General features: G+C 52.7%; 1 protein-coding gene across 7 annotated transcripts in view; it reads right to left on the bottom strand.

Annotated features, from left to right (window-relative positions):
• EXD3 (exonuclease 3'-5' domain containing 3) overlaps nucleotides 1-26,052 on the bottom strand; it is a 347,667-nt gene that overhangs the window by 203,412 nt on the left and 118,203 nt on the right. For all 7 annotated transcript variants that reach the window (XM_063936229.1, XM_063936230.1, XM_063936224.1 and 4 more), the window contains 4 exons: nucleotides 24,753-24,806; nucleotides 18,365-18,504; nucleotides 18,167-18,267; nucleotides 15,320-15,393 (listed from right to left, as the gene is read on the bottom strand). In XM_063936229.1, the coding sequence (XP_063792299.1) occupies nucleotides 15,320-15,393; nucleotides 18,167-18,267; nucleotides 18,365-18,504; nucleotides 24,753-24,806 (369 nt within the window). The remainder of the gene's footprint in view (nucleotides 1-15,319; nucleotides 15,394-18,166; nucleotides 18,268-18,364; nucleotides 18,505-24,752; nucleotides 24,807-26,052) is intronic.

Consider the following 26,052-nt stretch of genomic DNA (forward strand, 5'->3'; position numbering starts at 1 on the left):
CACCATCTTCCCCAGCAACCGAGTGCAGTGAAGAACTGACACCTTTGCCGGTTTCAGAATCTGTTTTACCATGTTCTGTATTTCCAGAGCTTTTCCCACTGGAAGAAAAACTCTCTGTAATTCTGTATCCAGAATCATACCCAGGAATGACAGCTGTGTCGTTGGATCCAACTGTGATTTTGGCAAATTTAGGAGCCAACCGTGTTGTTGCAGAATCGTCAGTGAAAGGCCAACATTCTTCAACAATTGCTCCTTGGACCTCGCCTTTATGAGGAGATCATCCAAGTACGGGATAATTGCGATTCCCTGCTTGCGCAGGAGAACCATCATTTCCGCCATTACTTTGGTGAAAATCCTCGGAGCCGTGGACAGACCAAACGGCAACGTCTGAAATTGGTAATGACAATCCTGCACAGCAAATCTCAGGAAAGCCTGATGTGGCGGATATATGGGGACATGTAAGTAGGCATCTTTTATGTCGACCGACACCATAAAATCCCCCTCCTCCAGACTGGAGATCAGTGCTCGTAGAGACTCCATCTTAAACTTGAATTTGTTCAGAAAGAAATTGAGGGATTTTAGGTTTAGAATCGGTCTGAGTGAGCCATCCGGCTTCGGGACCACGAACAGGCTCGAATAAAAACCTTCCCCCTGTTGAGACGGGGGTACCGTGACAATCACCTGATTTTGACACAACTTTAGTATCGCAGGGCTTACTATCTCCCTTTCTGGAAGAGAAGCTGGCAAGACCGATTTGAAAAATCGGTGAGGGGGCACATCTTGAAACTCTAACTTGTACCCCTGGGTTACTATGTCTACTATCAAAGGATCCAGGTCCGAGTGCACCCAGACCTGACTGAAGAGTTTGAGACGTGCCCCCACCGGTGCGGACTCCCGCAGAGGAGCCCAAGCGTCATGCGGTGGATTTGGTAGAAGCCGGAGAGGACTTCTGCTCCTGGGAACTTGCCACAGCCTGTGAACTTTTTCCCCATCCTCTCCCCCTCGCAGCAAGGAAGGAGGACCCACGTCCTTTTTTTAATTTATTGGGCCGAAAGGCCTGCATCTGATAGTAAGGCGATTTCTTCTGCTGTGCAGGGACATAAGGTAAAAATGAAGACTTACCCGCGGTGGCCGTAGACACCAGGTCAGTGAGGCAGTCACCAAACAAGACCTTACCGTTAAACGGTAGAGACTCCATCGCCTTCTTAGAGTCAGCATCAGCATTCCATTGATGTAACCACAACGCTCTCCTTGCAGAGACAGCCATGGCATTGGCCCTTGATCCCAAAAGGCCAATATCCCATACAGCTTCTTTTAAATATGCTGCAGCGTCCCTGATATGACCCAGAGTCAAAAGTACACTATCCCTGTCTAGGGTATCTATCTCAGATGACAAGTTATCTGCCCACTTTCCAATAGCGCTACTCACCTATGCCGAAGCAAAGGCCGGCCTGAGTAGCGACCCTGTAGTGACATAAATGGATTTCAGTGTATTTTCCTGCTTACGATCCGCAGGATCCTTTAGGGCTGCAGTGTCAGGGGACAGAAGCGCCACCTTTTTGGATAGACGCGATAAAGCTTTGTCTACCGTGGGGATTGACTCCCACCTTTCCCTGTCCCCAGAGGGGAACGGATATGCCACTGGAATTCTTTTGGGAACCTGTATCTTTTTGTCAGGATTTTCCCAAGCCTTTTCAAAAATAAGATTTTACTTACCGATAAATCTATTTCTCGGAGTCCGTAGTGGATGCTGGGGTTCCTGAAAGGACCATGGGGGAATAGCGGCTCCGCAGGAGACAGGGCACAAAAAGTAAAGCTTTTTCCGATCAGGTGGTGTGCACTGGCTCCTCCCCCTATGACCCTCCTCCAGACTCCAGTTAGGTACTGTGCCCGGACGAGCGTACACAATAAGGGAGGATTTTGAATCCCGGGTAAGACTCATACCAGCCACACCAATCACACCGTACAACTTGTGATCTAAACCCAGTTAACAGTATGATAACAGCGGAGCCTCTGAAAGATGGCTTCCTTCAACAATAACCCGAATTAGTTAACAATAACTATGTACAATTTATGCAGATAATCCGCACTTGGGATGGGCGCCCAGCATCCACTACGGACTCCGAGAAATAGATTTATCGGTAAGTAAAATCTTATTTTCTCTATCGTCCTAGTGGATGCTGGGGTTCCTGAAAGGACCATGGGGATTATACCAAAGCTCCCAAACGGGCGGGAGAGTGCGGATGACTCTGCAGCACCGAATGAGAGAACTCCAGGTCCTCCTTAGCCAGAGTATCAAATTTGTAAAATTTTACAAACGTGTTCTCCCCTGACCACGTAGCTGCTCGGCAAAGTTGTAATGCCGAGACCCCTCGGGCAGCCGCCCAAGATGAGCCCACCTTCCTTGTGGAGTGGGCCTTTACAGATTTAGGCTGTGGCAGGCCTGCCACAGAATGTGCAAGTTGTATTGTGCTACAGATCCAACGAGCAATCGTCTGCTTAGACGCCGGAGCACCCATCTTGTTGGGTGCATACAATATAAACAACGAGTCAGATTTTCTGACTCCAGCTGTCCTTGCAATATATATTTTTAATGCTCTGACAACGTCCAGTAACTTGGAGTCCTCCAAGTCACTTGTAGCCGCAGGCACTACAATAGGCTGGTTCAGATGAAATGCTGACACCACCTTAGGGAGAAAATGCGGACGAGTCCGCAGTTCTGCCCTGTCCGAATGGAAAATCAGATATGGGCTTTTGTAAGATAAAGCTGCCAATTCTGACACTCTCCTGGCAGAAGCCAGGGCTAGAAGCATGGTCACTTTCCATGTGAGATATTTCAAATCCACCTTTTTTAGTGGTTCAAACCAATGAGATTTTAGGAAATCCAAAACCACATTGAGATCCCACGGTGCCACTGGAGGCACCACAGGAGGCTGTATATGCAGCACTCCCTTAACAAAGGTCTGGACTTCAGGGACTGAAGCCAATTCTTTTTGAAAGAAAATCGACAGGGCCGAAATTTGAACCTTAATAGATCCCAATTTGAGACCCATTGACAATCCTGATTGCAGGAAATGTAGGAATCGACCCAGTTGAAATTCCTCCGTCGGAGCACTCCGATCTTCGCACCACGCAACATATTTTCGCCAAATTCGGTGATAATGTTGCACGGTTACTTCCTTCCTTGCTTTAATCAAAGTAGGAATGACTTCTTCCGGCATGCCTTTTTCCTTTAGGATCCGGCGTTCAACCGCCATGCCGTCAAACGCAGCCGCGGTAAGTCTTGAAACAGACAGGGACCCTGCTGAAGCAAGTCCCTCCTTAGAGGTAGAGGCCACGGATCTTCCGTGATCATCTCTTGAAGTTCCGGGTATCAAGTCCTTCTTGGCCAATCCGGAACCACTAGTATCGTTCTTACGCCTCTTTGCCGTATAATTCTCAATACTTTTGGTATGAGAGGCAGAGGAGGAAACACATACACCGACTGGTACACCCAAGGCGTTACCAGCGCGTCCACAGCTATTGCCTGCGGATCTCTTGACCTGGCGCAATACCTGTCCAGTTTTTTGTTGAGGCGAGACGCCATCATGTCCACCATTGGTCTTTCCCAACGGGTTACCAGCATGTGGAAGACTTCTGGATGAAGTCCCCACTCTCCCGGGTGAAGATCGTGTCTGCTGAGGAAGTCTGCTTCCCAGTTGTCCACTCCCGGGATGAACACTGCTGACAGTGCTATCACATGATTCTCTGCCCAGCGAAGAATCCTTGCAGCTTCTGCCATTGCACTCCTGCTTCTTGTGCCGCCCTGTCTGTTCACATGGGCGACTGCCGTGATGTTGTCCGACTGGATCAACACCGGTTTTCCCTGAAGCAGAGGTTCTGCCTGGCTTAGAGCATTGTATATTGCTCTTAGTTCCAGAATGTTTATGTGAAGAGACGTTTCCAGGCTCGTCCATACTCCCTGGAAGTTTCTTCCTTGTGTGACTGCTCCCCAGCCTCTCAGGCTGGCGTCCGTGGTCACCAGGATCCAATCCTGTATGCCGAATCTGCGGCCCTCCAATAGATGAGCACTCTGCAACCACCACAGAAGAGACACCCTTGTCCTTGGAGACAGGGTTATCCGCAGGTGCATCTGAAGATGCGACCCTGACCATTTGTTCAACAGATCCCTTTGGAAAATTCTTGCGTGGAATCTGCCGAATGGAATTGCTTCGTAAGAAGCCACCATTTTTCCCAGGACTCTTGTGCATTGATGTACAGACACCTTTCCTGGTTTTAGGAGGTTCCTGACAAGCTCGGATAACTCCTTGGCTTTTTCCTCCGGGAGAAAAACCTTTTTCTGAACCGTGTCCAGAATCATCCCTAGGAACAGCAGACGAGTTGTCGGCATTAACTGGGATTTTGGAATATTCAGAATCCACCCGTGCTGTTTTAGCACTTCTTGAGACAGTGCTAATCCCATCTCTAGCTGTTCTCTGGACCTCGCCCTTATTAGGAGATCGTCCAAGTATGGGATAATTAATACGCCTTTTCTTCGAAGAAGAATCATCATCTCGGCCATTACCTTTGTAAAGATCCGAGGTGCCGTGGACAATCCGAACGGCAGCGTCTGAAACTGATAGTGACAGTTTTGTACAACGAACCTGAGGTACCCCTGGTGTGAGGGGTAAATTGGAACGTGGAGATACGCATCCTTGATGTCCAAGGATACCATAAAGTCCCCCTCTTCCAGGTTCGCTATCACTGCTCTGAGTGATTCCATTTTGAACTTGAACTTCTTTATGTACAGGTTCAAGGACTTCAGATTTAGAATAGGCCTTACCGAGCCATCCGGCTTCGGTACCACAAAAAGAGTGGAATAATACCCCTTCCCTTGTTGCAGAAGAGGTACCTTGACTATCACCTGCTGAGAGTACAGCTTGTGAATGGCTTCCAAAACCGTCTCCCTTTCGGAGGGGGACGTTGGTAAAGCAGACTTCAGGAAACGGCGAGGTGGATCTGTCTCTAATTCCAACCTGTATCCCTGAGATATTATCTGCAGGATCCAGGGATCTACTTGCGAGTGAGCCCACTGCGCGCTGTAATTTTTGAGACGACCCCCCACCGTCCCCGAGTCCGCTTGAGAAGCCCCAGCGTCATGCTGAGGCTTTTGTAGAAGCCGGGGAGGGCTTCTGATCCTGGGAAGGAGCTGCGTGTTGCTGTCTCTTCCCTCGACCTTTGCCTCGTGGCAGATATGAATAGCCCTTTGCTCTCTTATTTTTAAAGGAACGAAAGGGCTGCGGTTGAAAAGTCGGTGCCTTTTTCTGTTGGGGAGTGACTTGAGGTAGAAAGGTGGATTTCCCGGCTGTAGCCGTGGCCACCAAATCTGATAGACCGACTCCAAATAACTCCTCCCCTTTATACGGCAAAACTTCCATATGCCGTTTTGAATCCGCATCGCCTGTCCACTGTCGCGTCCATAAAGCTCTTCTGGCCGAAATGGACATAGCACTTACCCGTGATGCCAGTGTGCATATATCCCTCTGTGCATCACGCATATAAAGAAATGCATCCTTTATTTGTTCTAACGACAGTAAAATATTGTCCCTGTCCAGGGTATCAATATTTTCAATCAGGGATTCTGACCAAACTACCCCCGCACTGCCCATCCAGGCAGTCGCTACAGCTGGTCGTAGTATAACACCTGCATGTGTGTATATACTTTTTTGGATATTTTCCATCCTCCTATCTGATGGATCTTTAAGTGCGGCCGTCTCAGGAGAGGGTAACGCCACTTGTTTAGATAAGCGTGTTAGCGCCTTGTCCACCCTAGGAGGTGTTTCCCAGCGCTCCCTAACCTCTGGCGGGAAAGGGTATAATGCCAATAATTTCTTTGAAATTATCAGCTTTTTATCAGGGGCAACCCACGCTTCATTTCACACGTCATTTAGTTCTTCTGATTCAGGAAAAACTATAGGTAGTTTTTTCATACCCCACATAATACCCTGTTTAGTGGTACCTGTAGTATCAGCTAAATGTAACGCCTCCTTCATTGCCAAAATCATATAACGTGTGGCCCTACTGGAAAATACGGTTGATTTGTCACCGTCACCACTGGAGTCATCGCCTGTGTCTGGGTCTGTGTCGACCGACTGAGGCAAAGGGCGTTTCACAGCCCCTGACGGTGTTTGAGTCGCCTGGACAGGCACTAATTGATTGTCCGGCCGTCTCATGTCGTCAAACGACTGCTTTAGCGTGTTGACACTATCCCGTAGTTCCATAAATAAAGGCATCCATTCTGGTGTCGACTCCCTAGGGGGTGACATCCTCATATTTGGCAATTGCTCCGCCTCCACACCAATATCGTCCTCATACATGTCGACACACACGTACCGACACACAGCAGACACACAGGGAATGCTCCTAACGAAGACAGGACCCACTAGCCCTTTGGGGAGACAGAGGGAGAGTTTGCCAGCACACACCAAAAGCGCTATATATATATCAGGGATAGCCTTATAATAAGTGCTCCCTTATAGCTGCTTTGTTATATCAAAATATCGCCATAAATGTGCCCCCCCCTCTCTGTTTTACCCTGTTTCTGTAGTGCAGTGCAGGGGAGAGACTTGGGAGCCGTCCTGACCAGCGGAGCTGTGAGAGGAAATGGCGCCGTGTGCTGAGGAGATAGGCCCCGCCCCTTTTCCGGCGGGCTCGTCTCCCGCTATTTAGAAAAATTAGGCAGGGGTTAAATATCTCCATATAGCCTCTAGGGCTATATGTGAGGTATTTTTAGCCTTTATAGGTACTCATTTGCCTCCCAGGGCGCCCCCCTCCCAGCGCCCTGCACCCTCAGTGACTGCCGTGTGAAGTGTGCTGAGAGGAAAATGGCGCACAGCTGCAGTGCTGTGCGCTACCTTTAGAAGACTGCAGGAGTCTTCAGCCGCCGATTCTGGACCTCTTCTGATTTCAGCATCTGCAAGGGGGCCGGCGGCGTGGCTCCGGTGACCATCCAGGCTGTACCTGTGATCGTCCCTCTGGAGCTTGATGTCCAGTAGCCAAGAAACCAATCCATCCTGCACGCAGGTGAGTTGACTCCTTCTCCCCTCAGTCCCTCGCTGCAGTGATCCTGTTGCCAGCAGGAATCACTGTAAAATAAAAAACCTAGCTAAACTTTCTCTAAGCAGCTCTTTAGGAGAGCCACCTAGATTGCACCCTTCTCGGCCGGGCACAAAAATCTAACTGGAGTCTGGAGGAGGGTCATAGGGGGAGGAGCCAGTGCACACCACCTGATCGGAAAAAGCTTTACTTTTTGTGCCCTGTCTCCTGCGGAGCCGCTATTCCCCCATGGTCCTTTCAGGAACCCCAGCATCCACTAGGACGATAGAGAAAAGAGCATTCAGTTCATGAGAGGGAGGAAACGTTACCTCAGGGTTCTTTCCTTTAAACATACAGACCCTAGTATCAGGAACAGCAGGGTCCTCAGTGATATATAATACGTCTTTTATCGCCACAATCATGTACTGAATACTCTTAGCCAGTTTTGGATGTAATCTGGCATCACTATAGTCGACACTGGAATCAGAGTCCGTGTCGGTATCTGTATCTGCTATCTGGGTAAATGTACGTTTCTGTGACCCCGAAGGGGTTCTGGTCCTGTGACAAAGCATCTTCCATGGATTTCCTCCATGTCTGGTTCTTAAGCTGGCCATACATCAGGACAATATCTTTCCAACCAGCCAACTAGTTGGCTGGTTGGAAAGATAATGTGGCAGTCAGGGCCGGTTCAAGGGCGCAGAGCGCCCCGGGCAGGAAAGGGGCGTGACCTAATACAGGGGGCGTGGTGAGCCACGCCCCCTGTACATTGAAAGCGCCGCTTGAACGCTGAGCGGTGCGCGATGACGTCATCGCGCACCGCACAGCAAAAGGTCCTCTCCACGAAGAGAAACTAGACGCTATGCGTCTAGTTCCCTTCGTGGAGAGGACCTTTGCTGTGCGGTGCGCGATGACGTCATCGCGCACCCCTCAGCAGTTACTCTCCACGAAGGGAAACTAGACGCATAGCGTCTAGTTCCCTTCACAGGAGGCGCCGGGGACGGCAGCGGGCAGCGGACACAGCGGGCAGCAGTGGCGGATCTTGCCACCGTCCTGCTCCCTCCGGATGGTGCCAGCGCCCTCCGGAAGGCGGCGCCCCGGGCAAAAGTCCTGCTTGCCCGTGGCAAGAACCGCCACTGGTGGCAGTGTGTGGGAGCAAACGATTATCAGCCGTTTGCTCCCACACGCTGAAAAACGGACAGAAACGGTCTGTCCAACTAGTTGGGAAAATCAAACCTGTTTGATTTTCCCAACCAATCGTTCAGGTGTAGGGGAAACTTTCCCCCCAACTGAACGATAAGTAGGCGGACACTGCCTGCTAGTGTCCGCCTACTACGCGGCAGCATGAAAAGCCCCCACCCCCCCAATCACCTGTGACAGCGGGCTGTGCAGTTCGGGGCCTGAAAAGGGGGCGGAGCTACGGCGGCACGAGGGGGCGGAGCTACACGGAATAGAGGGGCGGAGCTACACGGGACCAGACACAGCTTAAGTTTGCAGTGACGGCCAGCCAGACTTGGTAAGTGGAGGGTGAGAGAGAAGTGTGTGTGTGTGTGTGTGTGTGTGTGTGTGTGTGTGTGTGTGTGTGTTTGTATATATGTGTGAATTGTGTGTGTGTGAGGTATGTCTGTGTGTGCGCGCTTTATGGACGCCACTGCTGGGGGGGCCATTACATGCAAGGACACTACTACTATAGGGGGGGCATTACGTATAAGGACGCTACTATTGCTGGGGGGGGGGGCATTACATATAACGATACTACTGCTGGGGGGGCATTATGTATAAGGACGCTACTATTACTGGGGGGGCATTACCTATAACAATGCTACTACTACTGGGGGGCATTATGTATAAGAACGCTACTACTACATGAGTAAGGAGGCTACTAATACTGGGGGGGCATTACATATAAGGACGCTACTACTGGGGGGGCATTATGTATAAGGACTCTTACTACTGGGGGGCATTATGTATATGGATGGTGCTACTACTACTGGGAGGGCATTACATGTAAGGATGCTACTACTACTGGGGGGGGCATTATGTATAAGGACGGTACTACTACTGGGGGCACATTACGTATAAGGGGGGTCATTCCGAGTTGTTCGCTCGGTAAATTTCATCGCATCGCAGCGTTTTTCCGCTTAGTGCGCATGCGCAATGTCCGCACTGCGACTGCGCCAAGTAAATTTGCTAAGAAGTTAGGATTTTTCTTCGCTCAGGCGATCGTAGTGTGATTGACAGGAAGTGGGTGTTTCTGGGCGGAAACAGGCCGTTTTATGGGCGTGTGGGAAAAAACGCTACCGTTTCTGGGAAAAACGCGGGAGTGGCTGGAGAAACGGAGGAGTGTCTGGGCGAACGCTGGGTGTGTTTGTGACGTCAAACCAGGAACGACAAGCATTGAACTGATCGCAGATGCCGAGTAAGTCTGGAGCTACTCAGAAACTGCACAGAGATGTCTTATCGCAATATTGCGAATCTTTCGTTCGCAATTTTAAGAAGCTAAGATTCACTCCCAGTAGGCGGCGGCTTAGCGTGTGCAATGCTGCTAAAATCGGCTTGCGAGCGAACAACTCGGAATGACCCCCAAGGATGCTACTACTAAAGGGGTGGCATTACGTATAAGGACGCTGGATCAGATGAGTATAATTATCTTTTATTTTCAGGTACCCGTGGATTCTACTTGGAGAAGAGGACCGACTGCTTCGTGTCAACATAGGTAAGTATGTGTGTGTCGACATGTGTGAAATAAAGTTTTACTGTCACGGTGTGTGTCTCCTGTTTTTATTTGGGTATTTTTTTTTCCATTAGAACTACAGGTACCAGCGGGCCCGTTTTTCTCCCGCATGCTGGTATTTGTGGTTCTCCAAGTACCAGCTTGCGAGGGATGCTTGCTGGGACTTGTAGTACTACTGGAAAAAACAATATTCTTTCAATTTTCTCAAGGCTATCAGCCCCCCATCCGCAGCCTTTGGATGGGGGGGACAGCCTCGGGCTTCACCCCCTGGCCCTTGGGTGGCTGGGGGGGGGGACCCCTTGATTGAAGGGGTCCCCACTCCCCCAGGGTACCCCGGCCAGGGGTGACTAGTTGGATATTTAATGCCATGGCCGCAGGGCACTGTATAAAAGTGACCCCCGGCTGTGGCATTATCTGTCCAGCTAGTGGAGCCTGATGCTGGTGTAAAAAATATGGGGGACCCCTACTCTTTTTGTCCCCCGTATTTTTTGCACCAGCACCAGGCGCAGAGCCCGATGCTGGTTTTAAAAATACGGGGGATCCCCTGTCCCTTTTTTCCCCGGATTTTTAGAACCAGGACCGGCTCGAAGAGCCCGAGGCTGGTTATGCTTTGGAGGGGGGACCCCACGCAATTTTTTTTCGGGGTTTTCCCATTCCATTTAAAAAAAAATATATATATATATATAATAATAATCTTTTTAAAAATATATAAATAATACTTGTGCCTCCAAAAAAGAGGGCACCAGGCAAGCTGTACATTTTACTACATTGGGAGTGCCGAATATCTACATCTTATATATATATATATATATATATATATATATATATATATATATATATATATATATATATATATATATATATATATATATATATATATATATATATTTGCCTTGGCAGCCCAACCATGCTGGTATCCATAGTTCAGTATAAAAATAAGTAAATCTAATAAATGTATGGTGGTGAAAGAAAAGCCCAGTTTCACTGAAAAAAAGACACTTCTGCATGTTTTGAAATTAAAAAACAAAACAAAACTGAAGAACTGTAGGCAGGCACTGTCCGCCTACTTCGGTGACATCACAAGTTGGACAGAAGTTGGAAGGTTGGTTGGTCTGATGAAAAGTTGGTTAGATGTGTGGAGCACTGGTAAAAAGTTGGTGAGATGTGTGGGGCACTGTTTTAGTTGAACAGACAAGTTGGATGGTTGGAAGTTTGGAGTGTTGGAGAAAAGTTGGTCTGATGTATGGCTAGCATTAGACTCAGATTTATCAAATCTCTTAGTCAACTTAAGCTAGCCATACACCAAGACGATATCTTTCCAACCAGCCAACTAGTTGGCTGGTTGGAAAGATAATCTGGCAGTGTGTGGGAGCAAACGATTATCAGCCGTTTGCTCCCACACGCTGTAAAACGGCCAGAAACGGTCTGTCCAACTAGTTGGGAAAATCAAACTTGTTTGATTTTCCCAACTAATCGTTCAGATGTAGGGGGAACATTCCCCCCAACTGAACGATAAGTAGGCGGACACTGGCCAGCAGTCTCCGCCTACTTCTTTCACCATCACTGCCTGCGGGCAGCACTGTGTGGAGAAGGAGCCGGGAGGAAGTGCAGGGGCAGCTGCGGCAGTCTATCACTGCTGCCGGGCTGCCCCTGTCACCCTGGCAGCAGCAGAAGTGGTGTGGGAGCCAGGAGGAGGTTCAGGGGCAGCAGCGGCAGTTTATCATTGTTGCCGGGCTGCCCCTGTCACACTGACACTTCCAGTAACGAACGCGACACCTCCGCCGGCCGCCCCATCCATCCCGCCAGCCTCCCTCAGCCCTGCTCAGCCCGGCACCGCAAATTTACACCCCGCCCGCCAGCCTCCCTCCGCCTGCACCGGCTGCCACACCGGTAATTCGCCGGCCGGCCGCCCGCCCGGCCGCCAGCCTCCTTCCCCCGCATCGGCCGCCCGCCCGCCAGCCACCATCCCACCCCCGCACCGCTAATCAGCCGCACCCCCCCTCCCCACCCGCACCCGCACCGCTAATTTGCCGCACCCCCCCGCACCCTCACCGCTAATTCGCCGCACCCCCCCCCCCCCGCACCGCTAATTCGCCGCACCGCACCCCCGCACCGATAATCAGACCCGCACCGCTAATTTGCCGCACCCCCCCCCAGCACCCTCACCGCTTATTTGCCGCACCCGCGCCGCTAATTCGCCGCACCCCCCCTCCGCACCCACACCGCTAATTCGCCACCCCCCCCGCACCCGCACCGCTAATTGCACCCGCACCGATAATTCGCCGCACCCCCCCCGCACCCGCACCGATAATCAGACCCGCACCGCTAATTTGCCGCACCTCCCCCGCACCGATAATCAGCCGCACACCCGCCCCGCTAATTCGCCGCACCACCCCCCGCACCGATAATCAGACCCGCACCGCTAATTCGCCGCACCCCCCCCGCACCCGCATCGCTAATTCGCCGCACCCCACCGCTAGTTCGCCGCACCCCCCCCCCCCCCCGCTACGGTAGCACATCACTGCTGCCGGGCTGCCGCCGTCACAGGACACCCAGCAGTGGCACCCCTCCCGCGATACCCACCCCACGATCGCGGCACCCCCCGCACCCCACCCATGATTGCTGCACCCACGCACGCCACCCCCGATCACTGGCACCCCACCTGCGGTTGCGGCACCCCCGCACCCCACCCGCGATCGCGGCACCCCCCGCACCCCACCCGCGATCGCGGCACCCCCGCACCCCTACTACTTGGAGAAGAGGACCAACTGCTTCGTGTCAACATAGGTAAGTATGTGTGTGTCGACATGTGTGAAATAAAGTTTTACTGTCACGGTGTGTGTCTCCTGTTTTTATTTGGGTATTTTTTTCCCATTAGAACTACAGGTACCAGCGGGCCCGTTTTTCTCCCGCATGCTGGTACTTGTGGTTCTCCAAGTACCAGCTTGCGGGGGAGGCTTGCTGGGACTTGTAGTACTACTGGAAAAAACAATATTCTTTTAATTTTCTCAAGGCTATCAGCCCCCCATCCGCAGCCTTTGGATGGGGGGGGACAGCCTCGGGCTTCACCCCTGGCCCTTGGGTGGCTGAGGAGGGGAACCCCTTGATTGAAGGGGTCCCCACTCCCCCAGGGTACCCCGGCCAGGGGTGACTAGTTGGATATTTAATGCCACGGCCGCAGGGCACTGTATAAAAGTGACCCCCGGCTGTGGCATTATCTGTCCAGCTAGTCTAGCCCGATGCTGGTGTAAAAAATACGGGGGACCCCTACTCTTTTTGTCCCCCGTATTTTTTGCACCAGGCGCAGAGCCCGGTGCTGGTTTTAAAAATACGGGGGATCCCCTGTCCGTTTTCCCCCCGGATTTTTAGAACCAGGACCGGCTCGAAGAGCCCGAGGCTGGTTATGCTTTGGAGGGGTGACCCCACGCAATTTTTTTTCAGGTTTTTCCGATTCCATTTAAAAAAAATAATAATAATAATAATAATAATAATAATCTTTTTAAAAATATATAAATAATACTTGTGCCTCCAAAAAAGACAAACCAAGTACCTAATCCCTTCTAATATAAATAGATATGCTATTACCCACCCCAAAAAACACAAAAAAAAACATGTTTTTAACATTTTTTATTAGATTCCGCCAGCAAAGTGTGGCGGATTGAAAATGACCGAAACCGAAACGTTAAGCTGTCAGAACAGGGTCACGTATGTTCTTGATTTTTGAAAAGTCCTAGAGTGCCGCCTATCGTTTGTGATATGTTTGCTTTTTGAAGCTCAGGAGGGCACCAGGCAAGCTGTACATTTTACTACATTGGGAGTGCCGAACATCTACATCTGGTATATATATATATATATATATATATAATTTGCCTTGGCAGCCCAACCATGCTGGTATCCATAGTTCAGTATAAAAACAAGTAAATCTAATAAATGTATGGTGGTGAAAGAAAAGCCCAGTTTCACTGAAAAAAAGACACTTCTGCATGTTTTGAAATGAAAAAAAACAAAACAAAACTGAAGAACTGTAGGAAGGCACTGTCCGCCTACTTCGGTGACATCACAAGTTGGACAGAAGTTGGAAGGTTGGTTGATCTGATGAAAAGTTGGTTAGATGTGTGAAGCACTGGTAAAAAGTTGGTGAGATGTATGGGGCACTGTTTTAGTTGAACAGACAAGTTGGATGGTTGGAAGTTTGGAGTGTTGGAGAAAAGTTGGTCTGATGTATGGCTAGCATTAGTCACATTTGCGTTTAAACCACTCAACATATTCACCCAATCATCCGTCTGCGGTGCCGACACGGTCACTCTCACAGTATTTTCTGTCCCCACTCCAGCCTCCTCCTGGGAAGAGCATTCAGCCTCAGACATGTCGACACACACGTACCGACACCTACAACCACACTGGGGCTATAGGAGACAGACCCACAATAAAGCCTGCAAGAGAGACACAGAGAATTTTCTGCCAGCTCACACCCAGCGCCTATCCCGGTACTGAGGCCAGTAAAATGACTGCCAAGACCTGTTAGCGCTTTATATATATAGAAATCAGCACCAAATTATTTGTGCCCCCCTCCCATTTTGCACCCTGTTACTTGTACCAGCAGTGTGGAGGACAGGGCCAGCGTCTCTGCAGCTTCTGAGGAGAGAAAATGGCGCTGGTCATAGTTGCGTGGGCTAAGCCCCGCCCACTACATGGCGCGCTTCAGTCCCGCTTAAAAATATGTTTATACTGGCGGGGGTCCCTTAACTAGTGCCCGGGGCACTATTATAACTCATGCCAGTCTGATTTGAGGTGTTGATGCTGCCCAGGGCGCCCCTCCTGCGCCCTGAGTTTTGTGTGGGAGCATGGCGCGCAGCGCGGCACCTCTTCTGCCGTCACTGAAGTCTTCTGATCTTCTCATACTCACCCGGCTTCTATCTTCTGGCTTTGTGAGGGGGGTGACGGCGCGGCTTCAGGAACAAGCAGCTAGGCGTACCGTAGTGATCGAACCCTCTGGAGCTAATGGTGTCCAGTAGCCTAAGAAGCAGAGCCCTTGAACTTAGAAGTAGTAGGTCTGCTTCTCTCCCACGATGCAGGGAGCCTGTAGCCAGCAGATCTCCCTGAAAATAACAAACCTAAGAAAGTCTTTTTCAGAGAAACTCTGGAGAGCTCCTCAGTGTGCATCCAGTCTCACTGGGCACAGTTCCTATAACTGGAGTCTGGAGGAGGGGCATAGAGGGAGGAGTCAGTTCACACCCATTCAAAGTCTTACAGTGTGCCCAAGTCTCCTGCGGATCCCGTCTATACCCCATGGTTCTTGAAGCATCCCCAGCATCCTCTAGGACGTATGAGAAAGGAAGATGGGAGGTCTGTGTTTCACATCCATGGTGGTCTCATACTCAGAGCCATGGATTACAAGTCTCAAGTTCTTTTTAATGCTGAGTACAATACAGAAAAGCAAATAGAACAACAGTAGGAGCTCACACGAAGCAGATCTACCACGGACAGGGAAACCAGCAGCTGGAGAACACGTACCTCCACAAATCTCTTGTACATTAGGTATTTCAGGGTGCCCAGGTGACGCTGATTTATCAGGTTTGAACAAAGAGCTGAAAAGGAAACAATGTGTGTGAATTAGGTACAGGGTTTATATAAAGAAAACCTTATTATATGCATCAAAATCAATCAAATACTGCAACAAACCACATATTGAATAGGTACAGACAGATCATCCACGTAAGAAATCTCAGAGGTGCAAGAACACTGGTGAGTACAGGTGTGTCAGTAGTGACAGAAGAGGTGCGAGTACACTGGTGAGTACAGGTGTGTCAGTAGTGATAGAAGAGGTGCGAGTACACTGGTGAGTACAGTTGTGTCAGTAGTGATAGAAGAGGTGCGAGTACACTGGTGAGTACAGTTGTGTCAGTAGTGATAGAAGAGGTGCGAGTACACTGGTGAGTGCAGGTGTGTCAGTAGTGATAGAAGAGGTGCGAGTACACTGGTGAGTACAGGTGTGTCAGTAGTGATAGAAGAGGTGCGAGTACACTGGTGAGTACAGGTGTGTCAGTAGTGACAGAAGAGGTGCGAGTACACTGGTGAGTACAGTTGTGTCAGTAGTGATAGAAGAGGTGCGAGTACACTGGTGAGTGCAGGTGTGTCAGTAGTGATAGAAGAGGTGCGAGTACACTGGTGAGTACAGTTGTGTATGTACTCTCAGTGGGCTGAGAGGTGCGAGTACACTGGCGTGTAACGGTGTATTAGTAGTGGGCTGAGGCGTGCGAGTACACTGGTGAGTACAGGTGTGTAAACAGTGAGCTGAGAGGTAAGAGTACACTGGTGAGTACAGGTGTGTCAGTAGTGGACTGAAAGGTGAGTACACTGGAGAGTACAGGTGTGTCAAGAGGGATCTGAGAGGTGAGAGTACACTGGTGAGTACAGGTGTGTCAGTACTGAGCTGAGAGGTATAAGTACACTGGTGAGTACAGGTGTGTCAGTACTGAGCTGAGAGGTATAAGTACACTGGTGAGTACAGGTGTGTCAGTAGTGGGCTGGGAGGTGAGTACACTTATGAGTACAGGTGTGTCAGTAATGAGCTGAGAGGTATAAGTACACTGGTGAGTACAGGTGTGTCAGTGGTGGGCTGAGCGATAGGAGTACACTGGTGAGCACAGGTGTGTCAAGAGGGATCGGAGAGGTGAAAGTACACTGGTGAGTACAGGTGTGTCAAGAGGGATCTGAGAGGTGAGAGTACACTGGTGAGTACAGGTGTGTCAGTAATGAGCTGAGAGGTATAAGTACACTGGTGAGTACAGGTGTGTCAGTACTGAGCTGAGAGGTATAAGTACACTGGTGAGTACAGGTGTGTCAGTAGTGGGCTGGGAGGTGAGTACACTTATGAGTACAGGTGTGTCAGTAATGAGCTGAGAGGTATAAGTACACTGGTGAGTACAGGTGTGTCAGTGGTGGGCTGAGCGATAGGAGTACACTGGTGAGCACAGGTGTGTCAAGAGGGATCGGAGAGGTGAAAGTACACTGGTGAGTACAGGTGTGTCAGTAGTGAGCTGAGAGGTGAGTACACTGATGAGTACAGGTGTGTCAGTAGTGGACTGAGAGGTACAAGTACACTGGTGAGTACAGGTGTATAAGTAGTGGGCTGAGAGGTGAGTACAGGTGTGTGAGTAGTGAGCTGAGAGGTATAAGTACACTGGTGAGTACGGGTGTGTCAGTAGTGGGCTCAGAGGTGGGAGTACATTGGTGAGTACAGGTGTGTCAGTAGTGAGCTGAGAGGTACAAGTACACTGGTGAGTACAGGTGTGTCAGTAGTGATCTGAGAGGTACAAGTACACTGGTGAGTACAGGTGTGTCAGTAGTGGGTTGGGAGGGGAGTACACTGGTAAGGACAGCTGTGCCAGTAGCAGGCTGAAAGGTGGGAGTACACTGGTGAGGTACAGGTGTGTCAGTAGTGGGTTGAGAGGTGGGAGTACACTGGTGAGTACGGGTGCGTCAAGAGGGATCTGAGAGGTACCAGCACACTGGTGAGTACAGGTGTGTTAGAAGGGGGCTGAGAGGTGAGAGTACACTGGTGAGTACAGGTGTGTCAGTAGTGATCAGAGAGGTGAGTTATCAGTGTGTCAGGTGAGCAACAGGAAGTGTACAGGTAAGTGCAGGTGAGTTACAGTGTCTCAGGTAAGCAATGGGAAGTATACAGGTAAGTGCAGGTGAGTTACAGTGTCTCAGGTAAGCAATGGGAAGTATACAGGTAAGTGCAGGCGAGTTACAGCGTCTCAGGTGAGCAATGGGAAGTGTACAGGTGAGTTACAGTGTCTCAGGTAAGCAATGGGAAGTATACAGGTGAGTTAGTGTATCTCAGGTGAGCAGTGGGAAGTATACAGGTAAGTGCAGGTGAGTTAGTGTATCTCAGGTGAGCAGTGGGAAGTATACAGGTAAGTGCAGGTGAGTTACAGTGTCTCAGGTGAGCAATGGGAAGTATACAGGTAAGTGCAGGCGAGTTACAGCGTCTCAGGTGAGCAATGGGAAGTGTACAGGTAAGTGCAGGTGAGTTACAGTGTCTCAGGTAAGCAATGGGAAGTGTACAGGTGAGTGCAGGTGAGTTAGTGTATCTCAGGTGAGCAGTGGGAAGTATACAGGTAAGTGCAGGTGAGTTACAGTGTCTCAGGTGAGCAATGGGAAGTGTACAGGTGAGTGCAGGTGAGTTACAGTGTCTCAGGTGAGCAATGGGAAGTGTACAGGTGAGTGCAGGTGAGTTACTGCATCAGTGTGTCAGGTGAGCAATGGGAAGTGTACAGGTAAGCACAGGTGAGTTACAGTATCAGTGTATCAGTAAGTGCATGTGAGTTATCACTTAGTACTGGGACCACTCACCTGGGTCAAGGTGATACATTTCCAGCAGCCGGAATGCCAGTTTGCTCACAGTTTTCAGGTTTAGTTTGTCTGGTTTCACAGGGGGAAGACCCTTATACTCTCTAAAGACAAGTTCGGGAGGCAACGGATGTTATTGGACAAAATAACCATGGACAGCAAATGTTATGGCTCTAGATCTCTGTAATATTTTATATTTACTTGCTAAGTTTCCTGGGGTTGAAGCTGGAGTCGCTCCACCGATCCAACATCTGGAGCAGCCGAGACTGCAGCTCCGGGTGCCCGGCCACATATCCCTCCACCAGGTTAAATCTCTCCATCAGCAGCAAGGGGGCGCACATCTTCAGGAGCAAAGACCATCGGTGAGATCAGAGGCAGACTAGAACCAAACATTTCCCTAATTGTGGAGTGAGCGGTGGTGCAAGGCCTACGCCCAAGCTCCATCCACTACTTACCCAAATGAGGTACAAATAAGACATTGGGCACATATAATGAGGGAAATTAGGGGTCAGTATCAGGCAACAGGTTTTGGGGGCACCAATATCAAGGTTTTGGAACTCAGAACAAAGGTGCTAAGAGCGCTTAGAGCAGGGGTGGCCAACCTGTGTCTCTCGAGCCGCATGCGGCTTTTTCTTTGTGTTAATGCGGCTCCCTGGCTGCCATTGCTCACTCATCTCCGCTCTGTGCGTGCAAAGTGACTTCATGATGTCAAAGCCGCACAGCGCTTGAGAGGCGGAGCCGCGAGGAGGACGGATCCCAGGTGCGGGAAGACTGCAGACAGTTGGCACCCTGAGAAGGGAGAACGATCAACAAGGCATGGTAAGTGAGCGTGTGGTGCTAAGCCCTCTCTATTACTCTATTATGTGAACAATAAGAGGTGCACGGGGGGGGGGGGGGCGCGTTGTTTTGATCTGGAAAGGAGCTGTCTAAGAACCAGTGGGGGGGGGGGGGGGGGGAGAGGTGCTGTCTAAGAGTGGGGGGGGGGGGGGGGAGGAGCAGAGGGGGGGGGTGCTGTCAGAGCTGGGGATGGGGAGGAAGAGAGATGTGCTGTCTGAGAGCTGGGGATGGGGGAGGAGAGAGGTGCTGTCTGAGAGCTGGGGATGGGGGAGGAGAGAGGTGCTGTCTGAGAGCTGGGGATGGGAGAGGAGAGAGGTGCTGTCTGAGAGCCGGGGATGGGGGGGGGGGAGGAGAGAGGTGCTGTCTGAGAGCTGGGGATGGGGGGGGGGGGGGAGGAGAGAGGTGCTGTCTGAGAGCTGGGGATGGGGGGGGGGGGGAGAGGAGAGAGGTGCTGTCTGAGAGCTGGGGATGGGGGGGGGGGGGAGAGGAGAGGGGAGCTGTCGGAGAGCTGGGGATGGGGGGGGGGGGAGAGGAGAGGGGAGCTGTCGGAGAGCTGGGGATGGGGGGGGGGGAGAGGAGAGATGTGCTGTCTGAGAGCTGGGGATGGGGGGGGGGGGGAGAGGAGAGATGTGCTGTCTGAGAGCTGGGGATGGGGGGGGGGAGAGGAGAGAGGTGCTGTCTGAGAGCTGGGGATGGGGGGGGGGGGAGAGGAGAGAGGTGCTGTCTGAGAGCTGGGGATGGGGGGGGGAGAGGAGAGAGGTGCTGTCTGAGAGCTGGGGATGGGGGGGGGGGGGAGAGGAGAGAGGTGCTGTCTGAGAGCTGGGGATGGGGGAGGAGAGAGGTGCTGTCTGAGAGCTGGAGATGGGAAGGAAGAGAGATGTGCTGTCTGAGAGCTGGGGGGGAGAGGAGAGAGGTGCTGTCTGAGAGCTGGGGGGGAGAGGAGAGAGGTGCTGTCTGAGAGCTGGGGGGGGAGAGGAGAGAGGTGCTGTCTGAGAGCTGGGGATGGGGGGGGGGGGGGGGAGGAGAGAGGGGGTGTGGTTTATCACATCGACAGTTTCTAGGTCGACAATGTTTAGGTCGACCACTATAGGTCGACAGTCACTAGGTCGACATGGATGGAAGGTCGACAGGGTTTCTAGGTCGACATGTGCTAGGTCGACAGGTCTAAAGGTCGACATGAGGATTTTTATTTTTTTTGGTGTCGTTTTCTTCGTAGAGTGACCGGGATCCCATATTAGTGCACCGCTTCGCTCGCCATGCTTCGGGCATGGTGCCTTCGCTTCGCTCGGCACAGATTACTGTTCCAATCGTAGTCCACGTGGATCGTTAAGTATGAAAAAATTCAAAAGATTTTTAAAAAAAAAAAAAAACCTCATGTCGACCTTTAGACCTGTCGACCTAGCACATGTCGACCTAGAAACCCTGTCGACCTTCCATCCGTGTCGACCTAGTGACTGTCGACCTATAGTGGTCGACCTAAACATTGTCGACCTAGATACTGTCGATCTTCAGACCGGATCCCGGAGAGAGGTGCTGTCTGAGAGCTGGGGGGGGGGGGAGAGGAGAGAGGTGCTGTCTGAGAGCTGGGGGGGAGAGGAGAAAGGTGCTGTCTGAGAGCTGGGGGGGAGAGGAGAGAGGTGCTGTCTGAGAGCTGGGGGGGAGAGGAGAGAGGTGCTGTCTGAGAGCTGGGGGGGAGAGGAGAGAGGTGCTGTCTGAGAGCTGGGGGGGAGAGGAGAGAGGTGCTGTCTGAGAGCTGGGGGGGAGAGGAGAGAGGTACTGTCTGAGAGCTGGGGGGGAGAGGAGAGAGGTGCTGTCTGAGAGCTGGGGATGGGGGAGGAGAGAGGTGCTGTCTGAGAGCTGGGGGGGAGAGGAGAGAGGTGCTGTCTGAGAGCTGGGGGGGGGGGGAGAGAGGTGCTGTCTGAGAGCTGGGGGGGGAGAGGAGAGAGAGGTACTGTCTGAGAGCTGGGGATGGGGAGGAGAGAGGTGCTGTCTGAGAGCTGGGGATGGGGGAGGAGAGAGGTGCTGTCTGAGAGCTGGGGATGGGGGTGGTGGAAGGAGAGAGGTGCTGTCTGAGAGCTGGGGATGGGGAGGAGAGAGGTACTGTCTGAGAGCTGGGCATGGGGAGGAGAGAGGTACTGTCTGAGAGCTGGGGATGGGGAGGAGAGAGGTACTGTCTGAGAGCTGGGGATGGGGAGGAGAGAGGTACTGTCTGAGAGCTGGGGATGGGGAGGAGAGAGGTGCTGTCTGAGAGCTGAAGATGGGGAGGAGAGAGGTGCTGTCTGAGAGCTGGGGATGGGGAGGGGGGGGGGGAAGGAGAGAGGTGCTGTCTGAGAGCTGGGGATGGGGGAGGAGAGAGGTGCTGTCTGAGAGCTGGGGATGGGGGGGGGGGGGGGGAGGAGAGAGGTGCTGTCTGAGAGCTGGGGATGGGGAGGAGAGAGGTACTGTCTGAGAGCTGGGGATGGGGAGGAGAGAGGTACTGTCTGAGAGCTGGGGATGGGGAGGAGAGAGGTACTGTCTGAGAGCTGGGGATGGGGAGGAGAGAGGTACTGTCTGAGAGCTGGGGATGGGGAGGAGAGAGGTGCTGTCTGAGAGCTGGGGATGGGGAGGAGAGAGGTGCTGTCTGAGAGCTGGGAATGGGGGGGGGGGGGGAGGAGAGAGGTGCTGTCTGAGAGCTGGGGATGGGGAGGAGAGAGGTGCTGTCTGAGAGCTGGGGATGGGGAGGAGAGAGGTACTGTCTGAGAGCTGGGGATGGGGAGGAGAGAGGTACTGTCTGAGAGCTGGGGATGGGGAGGAGAGAGGTACTGTCTGAGAGCTGGGGATGGGGAGGAGAGAGGTGCTGTCTGAGAGCTGGGGATGGGGAGGAGAGAGGTACTGTCTGAGAGCTGGGGATGGGGAGGAGAGAGGTGCTGTCTGAGAGCTGGGGATGGGGAAGGAGAGAGGTGCTGTCTGAGAGCTGGGAATGGGGGGGGGGGAGAGAGGTGCTGTCTGAGAGCTGGGGGAGGAGAGAGGTGCTGTCTGAGAGCTGGGGATGGGGGGGAGAGAGAGGTGCTGTCTGAGAGCTGGGGATGGGGGAGGAGAGACGTGCTGTCTGAGAGCTGGGAATGGGGGGGGGGGGGAGGAGAGAGGTGCTGTCTGAGAGCTGGGGATGGGGAGGAGAGAGGTACTGTCTGAGAGCTGGGGATGGGGAGGAGAGAGGTAATGTCTGAGAGCTGGGGATGGGGAGGAGAGAGGTACTGTCTGAGAGCTGGGGATGGGGGAGGAGAGAGGTGCTGTCTGAGAGCTGGGGATGGGGGAGGAGAGAGGTGCTGTCTGAGAGCTGGGGATGGGGGGGGGGGGAGAGAGGTGCTGTCTGAGAGCTGGGGATGGGGGAGGAGAGAGGTGCTGTCAGAGCTGGGAATGGGGGGGGGGGGGGGAGGAGAGAGGTGCTGTCTGAGAGCTGGGGATGGGGGAGGAGGGAGGTGCTGTCTGAGAGCTGGGGGGGAGAGGAGAGAGGTGCTGTCTGAGAGCTGGGGGGGGGGGGAGAGAGGTGCTGTCTGAGAGCTGGGAGGGGGGGGGGGGAGAGAGGTGCTGTCTGAGAGCTGGGGGGGGAGAGGAGAGAGGTGCTGTCTGAGAGCTGGGGATGGGGAGGAGAGAGGTGCTGTCTGAGAGCTGGGGATGGGGGAGGAGAGAGGTACTGTCTGAGAGCTGGGGATGGGGAGGAGAGAGGTACTGTCTGAGAGCTGGGGATGGGGAGGAGAGAGGTACTGTCTGAGAGCTGGGGATGGGGAGGAGAGAGGTACTGTCTGAGAGCTGGGGATGGGGAGGAGAGAGGTACTGTCTGAGAGCTGGGGATGGGGAGGAGAGAGGTACTGTCTGAGAGCTGGGGATGGGGAGGAGAGAGGTGCTGTCTGAGAGCTGGGGATGGGGGGGGGGGGGAGAGGAGAGAGGTGCTGTCTGAGAGCTGGGGATGGGGGGGGGGGAGAGGAGAGAGGTGCTGTCTGAGAGCTGGGGATGGGGGGGGGAGAGGTACTGTCTGAGAGCTGGGGATGGGGAGGAGAGAGGTGCTGTCTGAGAGCTGGGGGGGAGAGGAGAGAGGTGCTGTCTGAGAGCTGGGAATGGGGGGGGGGGGAGGAGAGAGGTGCTGTCTGAGAGCTGGGGATGGGGAGGAGAGAGGTACTGTCTGAGAGCTGGGGATGGGGAGGAGAGAGGTAATGTCTGAGAGCTGGGGATGGGGAGGAGAGAGGTACTGTCAGAGCTGGGGATGGGGAGGAGAGAGGTACTGTCTGAGAGCTGGGGATGGGGAGGAGAGAGGTACTGTCTGAGAGCTGGGGATGGGGAGGAGAGAGGTGCTGTCTGAGAGCTGGGGATGGGGAGGAGAGAGGTACTGTCTGAGAGCTGGGGATGGGGAGGAGAGAGGTGCTGTCTGAGAGCTGGGGATGGGGGGGAGAGAGAGGTGCTGTCTGAGAGCTGGGGATGGGGGAGGAGAGAGGTGCTGTCTGAGAGCTGGGGATGGGGGAGGAGAGAGGTGCTGTCTGAGAGCTGGGAATGGGGGGGGGGGGGGGGGAGAGAGGTGCTGTCTGAGAGCTGGGGGAGGAGAAAGGTGCTGTCTGAGAGCTGGGGATGGGGGGGGGGGGGAGAGAGGTGCTGTCTGAGAGCTGGGGATGGGGAGGAGAGAGGTGCTGTCTGAGAGCTGGGGATGGGGGAGGAGAGAGGTGCTGTCTGAGAGCTGGGGATGGGGGGGGGGGGGGGAGGAGAGAGGTGCTGTCTGAGAGCTGGGGTTGGGGGAGGAGAGAGGTGCTGTCTGAGAGCTGGGAATGGGGGGGGGGGGGGGAGGAGAGAGGTGCTGTCTGAGAGCTGGGGATGGGGGAGGAGAGAGGTGCTGTCTGAGAGCTGGGGATGGGGGGTGAGGAGAGAGGTGCTGTCTGAGAGCTGGGAATGGGGGGGTGGGAGGAGAGAGGTGCTGTCTGAGAGCTGGGGGAGGAGAGAGGTGCTGTCTGAGAGCTGGGGATGGGGGGGAGGAGAGAGGTGCTGTCTGAGAGTTGGGGATGGGGGAGGAGAGAGGTGCTGTCTGAGAGCTGGGGATGGGGGGTGAGGAGAGAGGTGCTGTCTGAGAGCTGGGAATGGGGGGAGGAGAGAGGTGCTGTCTGAGAGCTGGGGATGGGGAGGAGAGAGGTGCTGTCTGAGAGCTGGGAATGGGGGGGGGGGGGGAGGAGAGAGGTGCTGTCTGAGAGCTGGGGATGGGGAGGAGAGAGGTGCTGTCTGAGAGCTGGGGATGGGGGGGGGGGGAGAGAGAGGTGCTGTCTGAGAGCTGGGGATGGGGGAGGAGAGAGGTACTGTCTGAGAGCTGGGGATGGGGGGGGGGGAGAGAGGTGCTGTCTGAGAGCTGGGGGGGAGAGGAGAGAGGTGCTGTCTGAGAGCTGGGAATGGGGGGGGGGGGGAGGAGAGAGGTGCTGTCTGAGAGCTGGGGGGGAGAGGAGAGAGGTACTGTCTGGGGGGGCGGGGGAAGGAGAGGAGAGAGGAGTTTTTGGAGAGCTGTGGATGGGGCGTGACCTTGTGCCAGCTAGACCACACCCATTTTTACTAGGCTACGCCCACTTTTGCGTGCGCGCCTATGGCACGGGCATGATACCGGCTCTTCAGCTTTCTTGGAGACTATTCTGGGCTCTTTGACTCGGACTAGTTGGCCACCCCTGGCTTAGAGGGTTCCAGGGCTCCGCACAGTGCAGGACACAGGCCCTCTACTGCAACCCCATGGCTGTGATAACCAACTCACCTGCTCCAAGTCCAGATCAGGCTGGAGGTTCAGCTTGGTACTCACAATGACCGCCTAGGAAAGAGGAATCCCTGCACATTAGACACTCCATAGCCGAACACACCGCCAGCCCAAAGCCGTAACAAGCCCACATTATCTAACTGCGGGAAGCCGACCCCAACAGAGGAATACCAGCCCAAACCGGAGTATCTGGAGGTAACCCATGCAAACACTGGGAGAACATGCAAACTCCACACAGATCGATTGTGGTGGTGGGAATCGAACACAGTGCTGTGAGGCCACAATACTAACCATTACACCAACCATGCTACACGTTGCTAAGATTGCTAGGCCTATCTGAGTAAGTAAACCTGAATCTTCAAATCCCATAGCACTAAAAATGACAGACCTGGTGTAAATGGGACAGAAATATACATTTTGAAATTATTTTTTATTTTAATGTATTTATATCAACACTTGGGATTGACTGCCGACCATCAAGCGACCGCTCTCATGACTGGAATCCCTACCTGCCGAGTCTACAGGTAAGTGACTATTTAAAAAATATATATTTAGTGCACTATTACGCCATAACAATTATTTAGGGTTTATTAATTACGTTAAACCTTACTGGAGTGCAATGCAAATCCGAATGTAAACACGCCCGCTAACTGGTGATTCCATAGTATAATGGTGCTACGTGCACAGTAACCAATCAGAACGCATCAGACATTTCTCTATGGCATATTATAAAATAAAAGCAAAAGTCTGATTGGGTACCACAAGTTACAGCATATGTCTGTGCGCAATGGAAATATAATGGAGCTTAGGTCATAGAACAGTGTTTAGTTTCTTTTGACCACCAGAAATATGGATCCAGTCATCACAGGGGGACCGTCAAGGTATCTGTAGGAGCCGGGGTTCCCTGAGTAACATTCTGTATTGCACCCAAAACGGAGCGCACTCGGCCTGCGCAGACAAGAGGCCACCCTGAGACATGAAATACATCACAGCCCATTCATTCACAGGACCCTTTGCTAATCCAAGCTGACAAGAGGCTGAATGCATTTGCTGCACTATCAGAAGGCAGTGAAGCATGCAGGGCCTGCCAGACTGGCCCTCTGTGTGCCTGACAATGGCCGCTCTCAGTGGGAGGGGCAGCCCTGCGACAAGAGGCACCTTTGTCCTCGCCTCTCTGCCTTTTGGAGTGCAGGAAAGCCTCATTCAGCCGGCCACAGTCACTCTTTGAAAAGGCTGAAGTGTAACATGAGACGGCCGTGAAACACTAGCCAGCCTTCTGCCTACCCCTTATTATTCTCAG

The sequence above is a fragment of the Pseudophryne corroboree genome, chromosome 8 (assembly GCF_028390025.1).
Source record: "Pseudophryne corroboree isolate aPseCor3 chromosome 8, aPseCor3.hap2, whole genome shotgun sequence".
Classification (NCBI taxonomy): Eukaryota; Metazoa; Chordata; class Amphibia; order Anura; family Myobatrachidae; genus Pseudophryne; species Pseudophryne corroboree.